This window comes from Staurois parvus, unplaced genomic scaffold, assembly GCF_062004578.1.
Source record: "Staurois parvus isolate SC_StPar_1 unplaced genomic scaffold, SC_StPar_1.0 ptg003808l, whole genome shotgun sequence".
Classification (NCBI taxonomy): Eukaryota; Metazoa; Chordata; class Amphibia; order Anura; family Ranidae; genus Staurois; species Staurois parvus.
Window position 1 is genome coordinate 24,686 of NW_028321604.1, and position 20,034 is coordinate 44,719.

Consider the following 20,034-nt stretch of genomic DNA (forward strand, 5'->3'; position numbering starts at 1 on the left):
GGCAGCACCGCGGAGGTGGGGGCACACGGGGGGCCTGGGCAGCAGGGAGAAACATACGGTGCACAGGGAGGGTGATGGGAGCGTTGGGGGGGCAATTACTGGAACTGATCCCCTGTATGGCTCTCTCTGCAGCAGCTGAAAGCCAGCAGGAAGGAGAGGAGGGAAGCCAGCAGCACCGCGGGGGTGGGGGGCACACAGGGGGGCCTGGGCAGCAGGGAGAAAGGTAAGGTGCACAGCGAGGGTGATGGATGCTGCGGGGGGGGGGGGGGCAATTACTGGATCTGAACCTGTGTATGGCTCGTCTCTACAGCAGCTGAAAGCCAGGGGGAGAGGAGGGAAGCCGGCAGCACAGCGGGGTGGGGGGCACACAGGGGGGGCCTGGGCCGCAGGGAGAAAGGTAAGGTGCACAGGGAGGGTGATGGATGCTGCAGGGGGCAATTACTGGAACCGATCCCCTGTATGGCTCTTCTCTACAGCAGCTGAAAGCCGGGAGGGGGGGGGGGAGAGGAGAAGAAGCCGGCTTTCAGCTGCTGCAGAGATATCCATACAGGGGATCGGTTCCAGGAATTGCCCCCAATCCTGTACTGATCACCCTTCCTGCCCATATCTCATTCACCTACTGTAGTTGCCTGGGTCCCCCTGCTGGTCGGGGCCCCATACAGGAGGACTGGTGGTACCCCCTTATCCACGGCCCTGTACAGGTGAACAGAAAGTGTTGGACGTGGGCGGGGTGTGGAAGGGGGTGGTGCCATTGTGGGGGACACGTGACACAATCCCCCCGGAGCCCAGACAGGCGTACAGCCATGGTAGCGGGACACAGAAGGGCGTATTCGGGGGTCAGTCACGGCAGGGGGTGGTGCCATTGTGGGGGACACGTGACACGATCCCCCCGGAGCCCAGACAGGCGTACAGCCATGGTAGCGGGACATAGAAGGGCGTATTCGGGGGTCAGTCACGGCAGGGTGTGGAAGGGGGTGGTGCCATTGTGGGGGACACGTGACACGATCCCCCCGGAGCCCAGACAGGCGTACAGCCATGGTAGCGGGACATAGAAGGGCGTATTCGGGGGTCAGTCACGGCAGGGTGTGGAAGGGGGTGGTGCCATTGTGGGGGACACGTGACACGATCCCCCCGGAGCCCAGACAGGCGTACAGCCATGGTAGCGGGACATAGAAGGGCGTATTCGGGGGTCAGTCACGGCAGGGTGTGGAAGGGGGTGGTGCCATTGTGGGGGACACGTGACACGATCCCCCCGGAGCCCAGACAGGCGTACAGCCATGGTAGCGGGACATAGAAGGGCGTATTCGGGGGTCAGTCACGGCAGGGTGTGGAAGGGGGTGGTGCCATTGTGGGGGACACGTGACACGATCCCCCCGGAGCCCAGACAGGCGTACAGCCATGGTAGCGGGACATAGAAGGGCGTATTCGGGGGTCAGTCACGGCAGGGTGTGGAAGGGGGTGGTGCCATTGTGGGGGACACGTGACACGATCCCCCCGGAGCCCAGACAGGCGTACAGCCATGGTAGCGGGACATAGAAGGGCGTATTCGGGGGTCAGTCACGCAGCCACTCACCTCTTTGTACAGAGAGTAGAGGAAGGCGATGGTCTGAATGGTCTTCCCCAGCCCCATCTCATCTGCCAGGATGGTGTTCGTTCGCCTCGCCCAGGACAACCTCAGCCAGTTGAGTCCCTGCAGCTGGTAGGGGTGCAGAGTGCCGCCGGTGGCATCGATGTACCACGGCTGGTTGTCCCACGTCACTGCAGGCTGAAACAAAGACACGTTACGGTGCCACAGAGCAGGAGACATTCTTCACCATCAGGGCGACCCGCCATCATTCTGTACTGATGGCCCTTCAGGGTTCAGCTATTGAGCTCTGTGAACCGGCCACCCAACAATCACCAGGCCATTGGCTGCCATGCTGGAGCTCACGTCATCTACATCGATCACGTGGTTCTACAGGATCATTCCATGTATGAAGGTAAATGACCCTTCTGTGTGTAGCAGCCCCCCCAACACTTACCTGAGCCCCACTGTGATCCAGCGACGTGCATAGGAGCCTCAGCTGTCCCGGGTCTCTGCCTCATTATTGGCTGAGACAGCAGCAGGAGCCATTGGCAGCCACAGCCAGTGAGCCAATGAGGAGAGAGAGGGGCTGAGGCCGAGGTGCTGCGGCTCATGAGCGCGTGTGGCTCAGGTGCCCCCATAGCAAGCTGTTTGTTCTGGGGTCACCTGACAGGAGGGAGGGGCCAGGAGCGCCAGCAGGGGACCCCAGAAGAGGAGGATCTGGGCTGCTCTGTGCAAAACCATTTATCTATCGCAATCATGGAGGGGCCCCATGTGATAGTGTATGCAGGTGACAGGTACTCTTTATAGACCCCCCCCCCCCCAGTGCCTTTCAGTGCAGATGTTCAAACATAGATTGTGCTTGAATAGCTGCGTCCTCAGCTACACCAGCCGCCAGCAGGGGGTGTGCATTCTGATTGGCTCTGGAGCTGCCGGGATCACTTTTATCAGGAAGCGCTGTGCTGGTCCCGAGCTCATCATGTGGATTGAACCCCAAATCTACCCGGTAAGGAATATTCGGGGTCCTAGAGCCGGCACTCCATTCCCCGGGGCCCGTCTCACTTACATCCACTGAAAGTGTCCGCGGAGGTGTGTCCTTGGCTGGCCTGCTGCTCCTGAATTTGTCCGGAGTTCCTGCTTCTTCTCCCAGCATCAGCTCTCTGGAACAGATCAAACAAACAGATCCCAGACACGTGCAGATCCCAGACACGTGCAGATCCCAGACACGTGCAGATCCCAGACACGTGCAGATCCCAGACACGTGCAGATCCCAGACACGTGCAGATCCCAGACACGTGCAGATCCCAGACACGAGCAGATCCCAGACACGAGCAGATCCCAGACACGAGCAGATCCCAGACACGCGCAGATCCCAGACACGCGCAGATCCCCGACACGAGCAGATCCCCGACACGAGCAGATCCCCGACACGAGCAGATCCCAGACACGTGCAGATCCCAGACACGAGCAGATCCCAGACACGAGCAGATCCCAGACACGAGCAGATCCCAGACACGAGCAGATCCCAGACACGAGCAGATCCCAGACACGAGCAGATCCCAGACACGAGCAGATCCCAGACACGAGCAGATCCCAGACACGAGCAGATCCCAGACACGTGCAGATCCCAGACACGAGCAGACACGAGCAGATCCCAGACACGAGTAGATCCCCGACACGAGCAGATCCCCGACACGAGCAGATCCCCGACACGAGCAGATCCCCGACACGAGCAGATCCCCGACACGAGCAGATCCCCGACACGAGCAGATCCCCGACACGAGGAGATCCCCGACACGAGGAGATCCCCGACACGCGCAGATCCCAGACACCCGCAGATCCCAGACACGCGCAGATCCCAGACACGCGCAGATCCCAGACACGAGCAGATCCCAGACACGCGCAGATCCCCGACACGCGCAGATCCCAGACACGCGCAGATCCCAGACACGCGCAGATCCCAGACACGCGCAGATCCCAGACACGCGCAGATCCCAGACACGCGCAGATCCCAGACACGAGCAGATCCCCGACACGCGCAGATCCCCGACACGCGCAGATCCCCGACACGAGTAGATCCCCGACACGAGCAGATCCCAGACAGGAGCAGATCCCCGACACGAGCAGATCCCCGACACGAGCAGATCCCCGACACGCGCAGATCCCAGACACGCGCAGATCCCAGACACGAGCAGATCCCAGACACGCGCAGATCCCCGACACGCGCAGATCCCCGACACGAGCAGATCCCCGACACGCGCAGATCCCAGACACGCGCAGATCCCAGACACGAGCAGATCCCAGACACGAGCAGATCCCAGACACGCGCAGATCCCCGACACGCGCAGATCCCCGACACGCGCAGATCCCAGACACGCGCAGATCCCAGACACGCGCAGATCCCAGACACGCGCAGATCCCAGACACGCGCAGATCCCAGACACGAGCAGATCCCAGACACGAGCAGATCCCAGACACGAGCAGATCCCAGACACGTGCAGATCCCCGACACGTGCAGATCCCAGACACACGCAGATCCCAGACACGTGCAGATCCCCGACACAAGCAGATCCCAGACACACGCAGATCCCAGACACGAGCAGATCCCAGACACGAGCAGATCCCAGACACGAGCAGATCCCAGACACGCGCAGATCCCAGACACGCGCAGATCCCAGACACGCGCAGATCCCAGACACGAGCAGATCCCAGACACGAGCAGATCCAGACACGAGCAGATCCCAGACACGTGCAGATCCCCGACACACGCAGATCCCAGACACGTGCAGATCCCCGACACAAGCAGATCCCAGACACACGCAGATCCCAGACACGAGCAGATCCCAGACACGAGCAGATCCCAGACACGAGCAGATCCCAGACACGAGCAGATCCCAGACACGAGCAGATCCCAGACACGAGCAGATCCCAGACACGAGAACAAACAAAAAACAAAACAGATTCGTTATTTAAAGAAGCGGATTGTGATACAGCGCTGGTGCTTTAACTGACAATTGCGCGGTCATGCAGCGCTGCACCCAAATTACATTTATGTCCTTTTTTCCCCACGAATTGAGATTTCTTTCGGTGGTATTTGATCCCCTCTGCGGCTTTTATTTTTTGTGCTATAAAAAAAAAAAAAGACTGACAGTTTTGAGAAAAAAACAATATTTTGGACTTTTTGCTATGAAACATGTCCAGCAAAAAAATGTAAAAAATCGAATTTCCTCATAAGCCAAAATGTCTCCCACTCCGTGTCTTCCCTGTCACATCCCGCTCCGTGTCTTCCCTGTCACACCCCGCTCCGTGTCTTCCCTGTCACACCCCGCTCCGTGTCTTCGCTGTCACACCCCGCTCCGTGTCTTCCCTGTCACACCCCGCTCCGTGTCTTCCCTGTCACACCCCGCTCCGTGTCTTCCCTGTCACACCCCGCTCCGTGTCTTCGCTGTCACACCTCGCTCCGTGTCTTCCCTGTCACACCCCGCTCCGTGTCTTCCCTGTCACACCCCGCTCCGTGTCTTCCCTGTCACACCCCGCTCCGTGTCTTCGCTGTCACACCTCGCTCCGTGTCTTCCCTGTCACACCCCGCTCCGTGTCTTCCCTGTCACACCCCGCTCCGTGTCTTCCCTGTCACACCCCGCTCCGTGTCTTCCCTGTCACACCCCGCTCCGTGTCTTCCCTGTCACACCCCGCTCCGTGTCTTCCCTGTCACACCCCGCTCCGTGTCTTCCCTGTCACACCCCGCTCCGTGTCTTCGCTGTCACACCCCGCTCCGTGTCTTCCCTGTCGCACCCCGCTCCGTGTCTTCCCTGTCGCACCCCGCTCCGTGTCTTCCCTGTCGCATCCCGCTCCGTGTCTTCCCTGTGACACCCCGCTCCGTGTCTTCCCTGTCACATCCCGCTCCGTGTCTTCCCTGTCACATCCCGCTCCGTGTCTTCCCTGTCACACCCCGCTCCGTGTCTTCCCTGTCACACCCCGCTCCGTGTCTTCCCTGTCACACCCCGCTCCGTGTCTTCCCTGTCACACCCCGCTCCGTGTCTTCGCTGTCACACCCCGCTCCGTGTCTTCCCTGTCACACCCCGCTCCGTGTCTTCCCTGTCACACCCCGCTCCGTGTCTTCCCTGTCACACCCCGCTCCGTGTCTTCCCTGTCACATCCCGCTCCGTGTCTTCCCTGTCACATCCCGCTCCGTGTCTTCCCTGTCACATCCCGCTCCGTGTCTTCCCTGTGACACCCCGCTCCGTGTCTTCCCTGTCACATCCCGCTCCGTGTCTTCCCTGTCACATCCCGCTCCGTGTCTTCCCTGTCACATCCCGCTCCGTGTCTTCCCTGTCACATCCCGCTCCGTGTCTTCCCTGTCACATCCCGCTCCGTGTCTTTGCTGAAAAATCCCGATACGTGTAAATTAATTGGTTTATATTAAAGTTCTAGCGTCTACAAATGGCGGGAGAGATACGGGGATTTATTTTCTTTTTTATACTAGTAATGGCGGTGATCAGCAACTTATAGCGAGACTGTGGCGGACATTCTGACACTGGGGGGGGGGGATGGGAACTGACTTGGTGTCACTGACATCCCCAGTGACACCAATACAGTGATCAGTGCTAAAAAAAAAGCCCCGACACTGTACTAATGGCACTGGGCAGGAAGGGGTTAACATCTGGGGCAAGCAAAGGGTTACCTGTGTGCTGGGAGTGTTTTACTAGGGGGCGGGGTCTGTGTTACTAGGGGGCGGAGGGTGTTTTACTAGGGGGCAGTGTTACTAGGGGGTGGTGTATGTTACTAGGGAGTGGGGTCTGTGTTACTAGTGGGCGGTGTCTGTGTTATTAGGGGGCGGGGTCTGTTACTAGGGGGCAGGGGGTGTGCTTCACTGTAAGCACACTGCTCTGGATGGCTGTGCTCAGCCATCCTGAGCAGTGTGCACAAACTGACAGGGAGGAGGGATGTTGGTAAACAATGCAGTCCTCCCTCCCTGTCGGTGATTGCCGGTAATCACCGGGCGTAGGCGGGTAATCAGCAGCCGGGACCCAGTGATTGACTCCCGGGGCCACAATTGGTGGAGCAGGTAGGGCGGTTGCGTGCCCTCTACCCGGAAATGCAAACTCACGTGTATATACATGATTTTGCGCACAGGTCCCACCCTGCAGCAGTAACTGTCCTGTGGGCGGGCCTTAAGCCGTTCAATAATTTTTGTTTACTTAAATTCGATTATTGATTTTCAGAATTTGTTTAGTTTCGTTTATTCATTTTTGATTCGAATTTTCCGAATTCGGTCTAACTGAATTCAATTCAACTGAATCAAAATGTATGGAATCGGCATTTGCATTTGGAAAGGCGTCTATATTCTATTCTACTCTAATCTATTCTATGGTTTTATTCTTTCTAATCCTCATGTCTCCTCCAGGGAAGCTATTTAATGGGGGGGGGTTACTAATGGCAGACAGACGGCGCCCTCTGCAGGGGCATTGCTCCAGTGCTTCATAAATGAGGGGAGCTCTGCTGACTTCCATCATTCTATTTTCCTTGCAGCTGATTGGGTATTCTTGGCAAAGTGAAGCTTCCCCTCATGTACTGAGCTGTGGCGTGGGGCCCCTGCAGAGGGCGCCACCTCCTCCATACGCGGCCATATAGAATCCAGCTGCCTGGCAGTGACGGGGTGCGGGGCGGGCAGTGACGGGGTGCGGGGCGGACAGTGACGGGGTACGGGGCGGACAGTGACGGGGTGCGGGCAGTGACGGGGTGCGGGGCGGGCAGTGACGGGGGTGCAGGGCAGGGAGTGATGGGGTACAGGGCGGACAGTGACGGGGTACAGGGCGGGCAGTGATGGGGTACAGGGCGGGGAGTGACGGGGTACAGGGCGGGGAGTGACGGGGTACAGGGCGGGGAGTGACGGGGTACAGGACGGGCAGTGACGGGGTGCAGGGCGGGCAGTGACGGGGTGCAGGGCGGGCAGTGATGGGGTTCAGGGCGGGGAGTGACGGGGTACGGGGTGAGTAGTGAGGGGGTGCGGGGCGCGCAGTGACGGGGTGCGCAGTGACGAGGTGCGGGGCGGGCAGTGACGGGGTGCAGGGCGGGCAGTGATGGGGTGCAGGGCAGGGAGTGATGGGGTACAGGGCGGGCAGTGACGGGGTGCAGGGCGGGCAGTGACGGGGTGCAGGGCGGGCAGTGACGGGGTTCAGGGCGGGGAGTGACGGGGTGCTGGGCGGGCAGTGACGGGGTTCAGGGTGGGGAGTGACGGGGTGCTGGGCGGGCAGTGACGGGGTTCAGGGCGGGGAGTGACGGGGTACAGGGCGGGCAGTGATGGGGTACAGGGCGGGGAGTGACGGGGTGCTGGGCGGGCAGTGACGGGGTACAGGGCGGCCAGTGACGGGGTACAGGGCGGCCAGTGATGGGGTACAGGGCGGGGAGTGACGGGGTGCAGGGCGGGCAGTGACGGGGTGCTGGGCGGGCAGTGGCGGTGTGCTTGGCGCTGTCCCCTCCCCCGCAGACGATCGGTACCTGTGCTCCCAGTACGTTTGTTGGAAGGTGTCATAGTCAGGAATGTGGGTGTCATCGACCTCCCAGGTGCAGCGATCGTACGGCAAGGCCTTCCAACTTCACCCAGATAACGGAGGTCTCCTCTCTTGTCGAGGCTGCAAACAGACACACGGGAGGTCACTTCATGAGGGTCCCTTCCTCAGGATAGGCCGATCGTCCGGGTCAAGAGCCAATCATCAGCTCCGGGGGAGCTCCAAATCCCCCCAATGTGTGCTCCATGGGGCGGTCTGCTGCTGATATAACATTCACACAGCCGGCTTCTACCCAGATCACTGGATCTCCAGGGGCTGAGATGAGAGGAGGGCTCCAGTCCCATTCATGACGACTCCTCTCTCCTCGTCCATTCAGAAAAAAAAAGCTTTGCATTTTTTTTCAGGGAATACAATGCCTCATGTGAATGGAGGAGAAGAGATCATAGCACATACCCACCCTTCCTTTCCTCCATTCACAGAAAGCCTTGCTTTCTTTCCACAGAATACAATGTGTTGTGTGAATGGAGGCGGGCCTGTCCAATAGGGAGGATGGAAAACCAGCCAATGGTGTGGTGTGGTGTGTGTGTGTGGGGGGTCCCCTGTCAGAACACAATGGCTCAGTGGGAGATTGCTGTCCTATCATCGCACGATTAGCACATCGATCTCCTCAGTCGTTTTGTCGTTCAGCCTGTTGGGTTGACTGTATAAATGAACTGGCTGAGTGTAGCGGCTTCAGTGACAACGTCCACTTCCCATGTGACTGGAGCGGGGGTTGGGACACCCCAGTTGGATGGTCCCCGGCCACCTACCTGTGATTGGTTATTCGCTGGATCTTCATCCAATCCGGCTTTATACCATGGCGATAGAACGTCGCCTCCATCTCCGTATGCCGGAGGTCCCTCTTTCTTCTCATCTGATTCTTGCTGAATGGAGGCGGGTCTCTCCGATCTTCATGCCGGTCATAATTCCGGAGCATGGCCCTGTGGTAGAGCCTCATCTGAAAGATCAAACGCACCTGCTAAATACCAGGTTGGAAAATTCATAAAAAATGATCGATTTTCAACTCAATGATGGTCAAATGGTACGATCGTTTTTCCAGAAAGAATATGCGCATGAGCCGTGACCTGGAAGGAGAAGATTCGCCTGTTATATGGGGTGAACTTTATGACTCGGTCGGACGCTTTTCGAAATCATTGATGGCGCCATCGGATTACCGAGCGAATGACTTTTCAATTTACGAACAAAAAATCGTTCAGAATTCGACCCGTGTATGGCCTGCATTAGAAAGTCTCCCCCTGAAGGGTTGATTTACTAAACCTGGAGATCGCAGGATCCGGTGCAGCCGTGCGTGGGAGCCAATCAGCTTCTACCTTCAGCCTGGTCAGGGAAGCTTTGGCAATAAAACCTGGAAGCTGATTGGTTACCAACGACAACCGCACCGGATTCTGAGTGCTCCAGTTTTAGAAAGTCTCCCTCTAAGGGGCTGATTTACTAAGACTGGAGCACTCAGAATCCGGTGCGGTTGTCGTTGGTAACCAATCAGCTTCTACCTTCAGCTTGGTCAGGGAAGCTTTGGCAATAAAATCTGGAAGCTGATTGGTTACCAACGACAACCGCACCGGATTCTGAGTGCTCCAGTCTTAGTAAATCAGCCCCTTAGAGGGAGACTTTCTAAAACTGGAGCACTCAGAATCCGGTGCGGTTGTTGTTGGTAACCAATCAGCTTCCAGGATTTATTGCCAAAGCTTCCCTGACCAAGCTGAAGGTAGAAGCTGATTGGCTCCTGTGACGAACCGTCCCTTTTTTTCATAACATTTTGCCCTTTCTGTTCCGGTTTCCTCCCCTTTGTAAAGCTGGACATGTTTCACAGACATTCTACACTGTTTAGGGACATGTGACCTTGTAGTCCTTCCCTTCTATAGAGTTCATACTATATTGTTGGGTTTGTTGTGGGCGGGGAAAACCCGGCGCCGGGCTGTTTGCTGGGGGTGAAGCTGTATATACTGAGCTGTGTCTAATAAAGAGTCATTCATTTTTCACCCTACAGGAAGTTCCGACTCGTGGTTTGGGAGAGCAGGGAAGGGAGTGTTGTGAGCTCTAATACCTGCCTTGGCAGAGCACTGGAAGCCTTGCTGGAAAAGGGGACCATTGGCTGAGACACATCGCTCCCCACGAGGAAGCCCAGGCGGAACGGTTCCACCATAATTGGTTGGCAGCGGTGGGATCTTTCCTCATTGCAGAGAAAGTCCAAACCACCAACCGGGACCCCATCTTTTTCACAGAGTCGTCCCTGCTCAGCCAGGTGGATATACGGGACCTCCGGAAGCCAGCCCTCCAAAGCCTGCTTGTCACTCGGGGAGTTATCGCTGGCTCCAAGACCAGAGAGGAACTGTTGGACGAGATTATGGCCCTGGACCAAGCAGATGCACACCCCACTTCACCTGATGCGCACCCCACTTCACCTGATGCGCACCCCATTTCACCTGATGCGCACCCCACTTCACCTGATGCGCACCCCACTTCACCTGATGCGCACTCCACTACGCTTAAAGCGAACACTGCTCCACCAGAAGTGAACTCCGCTTCACAGGAGGAGTTGGAGGAACAGAGCAGCTCATTGGCCCCTGAAACGCCAGGCCCGCTTAGCACCGCACGGAGACCCCGATACCATTCGGATCTACGACAAGAGGTTGAGTGGCGTTTGGCTCTGTTTGGCAGCGCTCCCACCTCCGAACAGATTTCCAAGGCCCTGGATGATGCCACCCAACCCCGGCTTAGTCACTCCCGGTCATCAACCGAGGACTCGGTCTGGGAGGGGATTACCTCCCGCCTTCTCCAGACTGCAACCAAAGAAAATTCCCTACGCTGCTTTTAAAACTTGCTCGGAGGCGGATGGGGACATTGACAGCTTTCTTCAGGACTTTGAACGGTTGTGCACCATCCATGGTGTGGCAGCCCAAGGCCGGGTCCCCATTTTGAGCAGCAAGCTAACCGGTCGGGCTGCAGACGCATTCAGGACTGTACACAACAGCTACTGCTTGGATTAGGATTTTAAGGAACACTTGCTGGCCCGCTGCGCTCTCACCCCAGAGGGGTACCGCTTAAAGTTCCGGGCACTCAAAAAGAAACCCCAGGACACCTTCACTGAATGGGGACATCAGTAATAACACGCTGCCCGCAGCTGGGTCCGAGGGCGTCAGATCACCAAGCTGGAGGAACTGTTACAACTGCTGTTACTGGAGCAGTGTTACAATGGACTTCCAGGGGATGTTAGACATCGGGTCCGGGACATACACCCCCTAACCTAGTACCTGGACAACAGGAGGCTAACCAAGCCCGCCATTCCCCCTGCACCTCGTCCACAACCAGTGGTGCCCACTCCGGTCACCCGATAATGCCTCAGACCCCCCACACCTTCTGACCCAAAGCGGTCTGGCCCACGCTGTTATGGCTGCAATCAAACAGGGCACATCCGCATTCATTGTCCCCAGAATCCACCAAGGCCCCAGAGCAGTCAACCCCCTCGGGGCACTTCCACCCGACCCACCACTCCCTATGGCCGAGCCTCTGCCTACTCCCTACAGGACCACCTGAATGACACCGCCTCTTCATGGAGGAATTTTACCACCGAGGATGAGGACATCGGGGTCTTTCATGAGGCTGCCACCCCGGACAATCGCCGACATCACCAACAGGTTGTCCATGTTAACGGCTGTCAGCCCCAAGGATTACGGGACACTGGGGCCACACTCACCCTAGTCCAACCCCAACTGGTACCAGACTGGGCCAAGACTGGGCGGTCTGTGGCCGTACGGGCAGCGGGAGGCCATGTCTACCGGATTCCTACCGCAAGGCTTCATCTGGATTGAAGGGCCAGGGATGTTTAAATTGGAGTAATGCAGAACTTGCCAGCTGAGGTTCTCCTTAGAAATGATCTGGGAGTCCTGGTCTCCACTTTTGGCACTGAGACCCCTGCTGAAGCTCATCCAGTCACCACTCGCCACCAAGCTAAAGAGCATGCTGCAGCTCCACCTGCCGAGGTTCCGGTAAGAGTCGAGTACCCACCCCCTGCTGAGCTTGTCCCTGCCCTGACCTGGGATTCCCCCGCTGATTTTGCTAAAGAAACAGCCAGTGACCGGACCTTAGACCCCTATAGATGGAGGGCTGGAAGTGATCCTGGGGGATTGGGAGATGTGAAGTATGAGTGGGACCAGGGCAAGTTGTACAGGGTCCACAGGGGAGCAGGGGTGGGCGCTGCCCAAATACCTCACCGGCAGATGGTAGTACCGAGGAAGTATCGGCGTGACCTCCTCCAGATTGCGCATGATATTCCCCTTGCTGGGCATTTGGGCAAGCGACGGACCCTGCATCGCTTAACCCAAAGTTTCTTCTGGCCAGGAGTATCGGGGGACGTTCGGGACTACTGTCGGTCCTGTGAGGTCTGCCAAAAGGTAGGGAAGCAGGGAGACAGGCCCAGGGCCACTCTGAGGCCCCTACCCATAGTCGGGGAACCTTTCAGTCGTATCGCCGTGGACCTAGTGGGGCCCCTGAACCGGCCTAGTCCCACAGGCAAGAAGTATATTTTGACCATTGTCGACTACGCCACCCGGTACCCGGAGGGCGTAGCGCTGAGAGATGTGCAGACAGAAACCATTGCTCAAGCCCTGCTGCAGATCTTTACTCGGGTAGGATTTCCTCGGGAGACCCTGACCATCCAAGGCACGCAGTTCACGGACGAGCTTACCCAACAACTCTGGAAGTTGTGTGGGATCAGACCGCTGTACAGCTCTCCCTACCACCCCCAGACCAATGGGCTCTGCGAACGGTTTAACGGTACGCTGAAACAGCTCCTCCGAACGTTCACCATGTCCCATAAGGACTGGGCGTGGCATCTCCCCCACCTCATGTTCGCCTATCGAGAGGTACCGCAGGAGTCCACAGGGTTCTCTCCCTTCGAACTGCTGTACGGCCGGAGGGTTCGGGGACCCCTGGATCTCCTACGCGAACACTGGGAGGGAGCCATGGCCGAGGAGGGGACCTCGGTGGTAGCCTATGTGCTGGAGCTCAGGGAGAGGCTACAACGGTTGACGACCCTAGTACGGGACAACCTTGAGGCCGCCTAGAGCCGACATAAATGGTGGTACAACCAGTCTGCCCGAGACCGAATGTTTCACTTAGGACAGAAAGTGTTGGCCTTGAAACCAGTCAGGCATGACAAATTACAGGCTGCCTGGCAGGGCCCGTACCAAGTGGTGGAGCAACTCTGTGATCCCACATACATTGTAGCTCGCTGTTCGGATGGAAGGATCCGGCGAACCTTCCATGTGAATATGCTGAAACCGTTCATCGAATGACAGGAGGAGAGTGTAGCTGCTATTTGCACTCTGGCTACCGATGACTCAAACGCTTCTTCTGCCGGGGCTGCCGACGGACGGACAGTCCCAGCGGAGTGTAGCGGATGTAGATATCAGCACACGGCTGCCTCCCAAGGCCCAGGAACAGGCCCACCAACTGCTCCAAGAACACCGAGGGCTGTTCTCGTCTCTGCCCGGTTACACCACCACAACTGCCCACCGGGTAGACGCGCAGGGTCAGGCCCTCCTGAAGCAGGCGGCCTACCGAGTGCCCGAGTCCATCAGAGAAGGGATGAGAAGAGAGATTAAGGAAATGTTAGATTTAGGTGTGATAGAACCCTCCGACAGTCCCTGGGCCTCCCCAGTAGTCCTGGTACCCAAGAAGGATGGAACCGCCCGGTTCTGTGTGGACTACCGCAGGCTCAATGACCGGACCGCGACCGATGCATACCCCATGCCCCAGATAGATGAGCTGCTGGACCGGATGGTCAGAGGTAATTATCTTACCACCATCGATCTCTGCAAGCAGGACTGGCAGATTCCGCTGGATGCGGACGCGGTACCAAAGTCGGCATTCATCACCCCGTTCGGCTTGTACCAGTCCAGGGTCTTGCCGTTTGGGATGAAGAACGCCCCGGCTACCTTTCAGAGAATGGTAGATAAGCTGCTGGATGGGCTGCAGGACTTCTCCAGCGCCTATCTAGACGATATAGCTATCTACAGTGATAGTTGGGAGGATCATCTCCGACATCTCAGGGAAGTGCTTGATCGCATTGGGCAAGCAGGGCTGACCATCCGACCTGACAAATTCCATGTTGGGGTGTCCGAGGTCCAATATCTAGGACATCGGGTAGGACGTGGGAAGCAACGACCGACACCGGCAAAGGTGGAAGCAGTAGCAAATTGGCCCACTCCCTGAACCAAGACCCAGGTCCTTGTCTTCCTAGGCACTGCGGGGTACTACAGTAAATTCATCCCCAACTACAGCGCCATTTCTAAACCCCTAACGGACCTGACCCGGAAGAATCTGCCCCGACAGGTTGTGTGGTCCCCGGAGTGTGAAACGGCTTTCCAAAAGCTCAAACATGATCTGATCCATGTTCCCGTTTTGGCTGCTCCTGACCCTTCCAAACGGTTTTGTGTTCACACCGATGCCTCCATCTTTGGATTGGGCGCTGTTCTGAGCCATATCGGGGACGACGGGAACGACCATCCAGTGGCCTACCTAAGTAGAAAGTTGTTACCCCGGGAGGTGGCCTACGCTGCTGTGGAGAAAGAGTGTCTTGCCTTGGTATGGGCCCTCAAGAAATTGCAGCCCTACCTGTAGGGGCGCTCCTTCACCGTACTCACCAATCACAACCCCCTGGTATGGCTAAACCGGGTCTCCGGGGACAATGGTCGTCTGCTGCGGTGGAGCTTGGCCCTCCAACCCTATAACTTTACCATCCAGTACTGACCGGGGAAGCAAAATGCCAACGCGGATGGGTTGTCCCAGCAAGCCGAGTTGGAGAAGTAACCCTCTGAACCGACCAGCCCCAAGTGGACCCATCTGAAGGTCTCGCCGGGTCTGGTGGGTGTTACACAACAGGGGAGCCTTGTGACGAACCGTCCCTTTGTGATCACATTTTGCCCTTTCTGTTCCGGTTTCCTCCCCTTTGTAAAGCTGGACATGTTTCACAGACATTCTACACTGTTTGTTTGGGGAAATGTGACCTTATAGTCCTTCCCTTCTATAGAGTTCATACTGTATTGTTGGTTGTAGGGTTTGTTTTGGGTGGGGAACACGGTGCCAGGCTGTCTGGTGGGGGTGGGGTGAAGTTGTACATAATGAGCTGTGTTTAATAAAGAGTCATTAATTTTTCACCCTCGAAGTTCCGACTCGTGGTTTGGGAGAGCAGGGAAGGATTGTCTGTGAGCTTTAATACCCGCCTTGGCAGATCACTGGAAGACTTGCTGGAAAAGGGGACCATTGGCTGAGACGCATCGCTCCCCACGAGGAAGCCCAGGCAGAACGGTTCCACCACAGCTCCCACACACGGATCCTGCGATCTCCAGGTTAATAAATCAACCCTTCAGGGGGAGACTTTCTAATGCAGGCCATACACGGGTCGAATTCTGACCGATTTTTCATCCTAAAATCAAAAACATTGTTCATTCAGTAATCCAACAGTGCCATCGATGATTTCGAAAATCGGCCGACAGAGTCATAAAGTTCCCCCCATATAACAGGCGAATCTTCTGCTCCTTCCAGGTCACGGCTCATGCGCATATTCTTTTCGGAAAAACGATTGTACGATTTGACCATCATTGAGTCGAAAATCGGTCGTTTTTCACAAATCTTCCAACATTCCCTACATGTGCAGGAGAACTAAAACTGGAGCACTCAGAATCCGGTGCGGTTGTCGTTGGTGACCAATCAGCTTCCAGGTTTTATTGCCAAAGCTTCACAGACCAAGCTGAAGGTAGAAGCTGATTGGCCGCCATGCACGGCTGCACCGGATTCTGCAATCTCCAGGTTTAGTAAATCAACCTGTTTGTATTTTGTGAATGAGTTCTGTGATTGGGCAGGAGTAGGGGAGGGGCAGGAGTAGGGGAGGGTCAGGCACAGCAGAGTCAGAGCGCTGAAACTACAGCAACAGCTATGCTCCCGCTGCTCCCTAAAATGTCAATAAGATATGTCCACATGGTGGCCCGCCCCCCGTTGCACTTAGTAAACAAGACCACTGTGAAAAACGGGTGAGTTCCTGGAGTAAAGTGGGCGAGTTCCTGGAGTGAAGCGGGTGAGGTCCTGGAGTAAAGTGGGCGAGGTCTTGGAGTAAAGCGGGTGAGGTCCTGGAGTAAAGCGGGTGAGGTCCTGGAGTAAAGCGGGAGAGGTCTTGGATTAAAGCGGGCAAGGTTCTGGAGTAAAGCGGGTGAGTTCCCAGAGTAAAGCGGGGGAGTTCCTGGAGTAAAGCGGGTGAGGTCCTGGAGTTCAGTCATGTCACCACGCTGGGGGCGGAGGACACATTTTACGGCAGCTGCACTTTACAGCCAAGCAGAAGAAGTCTCACCTGTGATTCCTTCACCCAGGTGCATTGCCAGTAGGACAGCCCCGCCCACTTGACGAAGAACTCTCTCCCTGCCGTAGGGTTGGGTTCCCTCCACCTCCAGTCCAGGATTTGTTGGACTTTGCCCTTCATGGAAAATAAAAACAGGAATTATTCTACAATACGGAACTGGAACGTGTTTTGCAGCAGACATGTCAGAAGCGTGTTGGCAGATTTGTGGCCGGCGCACACACAGGAGTTGTGCTGTCCATGCCAACAAGGGAAATAGGAATGACAAGGCGGCGGCCATTGTAATATGTAAAGAAAAGAGCCGACACCACTACCACACCCATCACCTGGGGAACCGCACCCATCACCTGGGGAACCGCACCCATCACCCGGGGAACCGCACCCATCACCTGGGGAACCGCACCCATCACCCGGGGAACCGCACCCATCACCCGGGGAACCGCACCCATCACCTAGGGAACCACACCCATCACCTGGGGAACCGCACCCATCACCCGGGGAACCGCACCCATCACCCGGGGAACCGCACCCATCACCCGGGGAACCGCACCCATCACCTAGGGAACCGCACCGACTATGGCCAACCCTTGCAACTGGACCTTACCTGCACTTCAAGGGTTAATCCCTTGCTTGCTTAGACCAGGGGTCTCCAAACTATGGCCCTCCAGCTGTTGAAGTACTACAAGTCCCATCATGCCTCTGGGAGTCTTGCCTGTGGCTGTCAGTCTTGCAAGGCCTCATGGGACTTGCAGTTCCTCAACACCTGGAGGGCCATAGTTTGGAGACCCCCTGACCTAGGGGAACAAAAACAAAAGAATTCCCCGATCTTCGCTGCTCCCCCCAGCTTGTTCTCCCCCATATGGCAGCAGTCTGAGGTCCTGATGTCATCAAGACCAGAGCAGGGTCAATAGCCCTGCATTGGATGTGACGACACGGAGGGACAGTCCACTGCCAGAATGTGGGGGGGAGCGCGGATCAGGATTACTGTACCCCCCCCCCCCCCAAAATGTATATGTTTTCTGAAAGCAGAGGCCTTGCAGAATAAAATGGTGGTAGTTGCAGATTTTGATGTCGCATGATATTTGCAGTGTTATTTATGGTGAAATATAAATCATGGAGTTACGTCGAGTAAATGGATACCAAACATGTCAAGCTTCAGGACCTACAACTCTCCAGGCAAAGCTAGAAAACCCTTTACAGGTCGCCAGCTTAGAGTCACCTGTGAATTGTGCCCCCGGAATTGCCCTTCCAGCTCTGACGTTCATCATGACACCTGTGTTCATCAACTGGGGGGCTGCCAGAGGTCCTCAGGGGTGCCGCAGATCACTTTTCAGGGGAGTGTCAGGTTTAGAGGCATTTTGTGGGGGGAACTCAGTCCAGTAAGTGCAAGTTATGTGATTACCTTCATACAGCCTTCCTCCTCCTCCTCTCCATCCTCCTCCTCTTCCTCCTCCTCCTCTCCATCCGCTTTCTTTCTGCGCTGAGCTCTTTTCTCTCTCTTGTTGCTGATAGCGTTGTCACCTTCATTGTCCGACTTTTCCAGCAACATTTTATCCTCATCGCTGCCCTACAACACAGAGCCGAAGAGTGACACGGCGTGTCTGCGATGTGACCCCACCAATCAGGGGGAGCAACTGCACCGCATCCGAGCAACAAAAACAAAGAAACACTATTTAGTTCATTTTTAATATTCAAAGAAAACTCCCCCATCCATCCATCCCTGTCTCCATCACTCCATCCCTGTCTCCATCCCTCCCTCCATGTCTCCATCCCTCCCTCCATGTCTCCATCACTCCATTCATGTCTCCATCCCTCCCTCCATGTCTCCATCCCTCCATCCATGTCTCCATCCATCTCTGTCTCCATCACTCCATCCCTGTCTCCATCCCTCCCTCCATGTCTCCATCCATCTCTGTCTCCATCACTCCATCCCTGTCTCCATCCCTCCCTCCATGTCTCCATCCCTCCCTCCATGTCTCCATCACTCCATTCATGTCTCCATCCCTCCCTCCATGTCTCCATCCCTCCCTCCATGTCTCCACCCATCCCTCCATGTCTCCATCCATCTCTGTCTCCATCACTCCATCCCTGTCTCCATCCCTCCCTCCATGTCTCCATCCCTCCCTCCATGTCTCCATCCCTCCATCCATGTCTCCATCCCTCCCTCCATCCCTCCCTCCATGTCTCCATCCCTCCCTCCATGTCTCCATCCCTCCCTCCATGTCTCCATCCCTCCATCCATGTTTCCATCCCTCCATCCATGTCTCCATCCCTCCCTCCATCCATCCCTCCATCCATGTCTCCATCCCTCCCTCCATGTCTCCATCCATCCATCCATGTCTCCATCCCTCCATCCATGTCTCCATCCCTCCCCCCATGTCTCCATCCCTCCATCCATGTTTTCATCCCTCCATCCATATCTCCATCCCTGTCTCCATCACTCCATCCATGTCTCCATCCATCCATCTCTGTCTCCATCCCTCCCTCCATGTCTCCATCCCTCCATCCATGTCTCCATCCCTCCATCCATGTTTCCATCCCTCCATCCATATCTCCATCCCTGTCTCCATCACTCCATCCATGTCTCCATCCCTCCATCCATATCTCCATCCCTGTCTCCATCACTCCATCCATGTCTCCATCACTCCATCCATGTCTCCATCACTCCATCCATGTCTCCATCCCTCCATCCATATCTCCATCCCTCCATCCATATCTCCATCCCTGTCTCCATCCCTCCATCCATCACTCCATCCATGTCTCCATCACTCCATCCATGTCTCCATCACTCCATCCATGTCTCCATCACTCCATCCATGTCTCCATCCCTGTCTCCATCACTCCATCCATGTCTCCATCACTCCATCCATGTCTCCATCACTCCATCCATGTCTCCATCACTCCATCCATGTCTCCATCACTCCATCCATGTCTCCATCACTCCATCCATGTCTCCATCCCTGTCTCCATCACTCCATCCATGTCTCCATCACTCCATCCATGTCTCCATCACTCCATCCATGTCTCCATCACTCCATCCATGTCTCCATCACTCCATCCCTGTCTCCATCCCTCCATCCATGTCTCCATCCATGTCTCCATCCCTCCATCCATGTCTCCATCCCTCCATCCCTGTCTCCATCACTCCATCCATGTCTCCATCACTCCATCCATGTCTCCATCACTCCATCCATGTCTCCATCCCTCCATCCATATCTCCATCCCTGTCTCCATCACTCCATCCATGTTTCCATCACTCCATCCATGTCTCCATCACTCCATCCATGTCTCCATCCCTCCATCCATGTCTCCATCCCTCCATCCATGTCTCCATCCATCCATGTCTCCATCCCTCCATCCATGTCTCCATCCATCCATGTCTCCATCCATCCATGTCTCCATCCATCCATGTCTCCATCCATGTCTCCATCCCTCCCTCCATCCCTCCATCCATGTCTCCATCCCTCCATCCATGTCTCCATCCATCTATGTCTCCATCCCTCCATCCATGTCTCCATCCCTCCATCCATGTCTCCATCCCTCCATCCATG

At 56.3% G+C, this 20,034-nt stretch overlaps 1 protein-coding gene across 1 annotated transcript in view; it reads right to left on the reverse strand.

Moving 5' to 3' along the window:
* Positions 1–16,594, reverse strand: part of LOC149427397 (ATP-dependent chromatin remodeler CHD5-like) — a gene marked incomplete at its 3' end in the record, with an annotated part of 40,226 nt that extends 23,632 nt beyond the window's left edge. Inside the window, exons 1-5 of the mRNA XM_089668080.1 lie at positions 16,478–16,594; positions 8,883–9,070; positions 8,063–8,196; positions 2,631–2,724; positions 1,574–1,765 (exon numbers count right to left, since the gene is read on the reverse strand). Coding sequence (XP_089524206.1) covers positions 1,574–1,765; positions 2,631–2,717 — 279 coding nt within the window. The remainder of the gene's footprint in view (positions 1–1,573; positions 1,766–2,630; positions 2,725–8,062; positions 8,197–8,882; positions 9,071–16,477) is intronic.
* Positions 16,595–20,034: the final 3,440 nt, after the last annotated feature.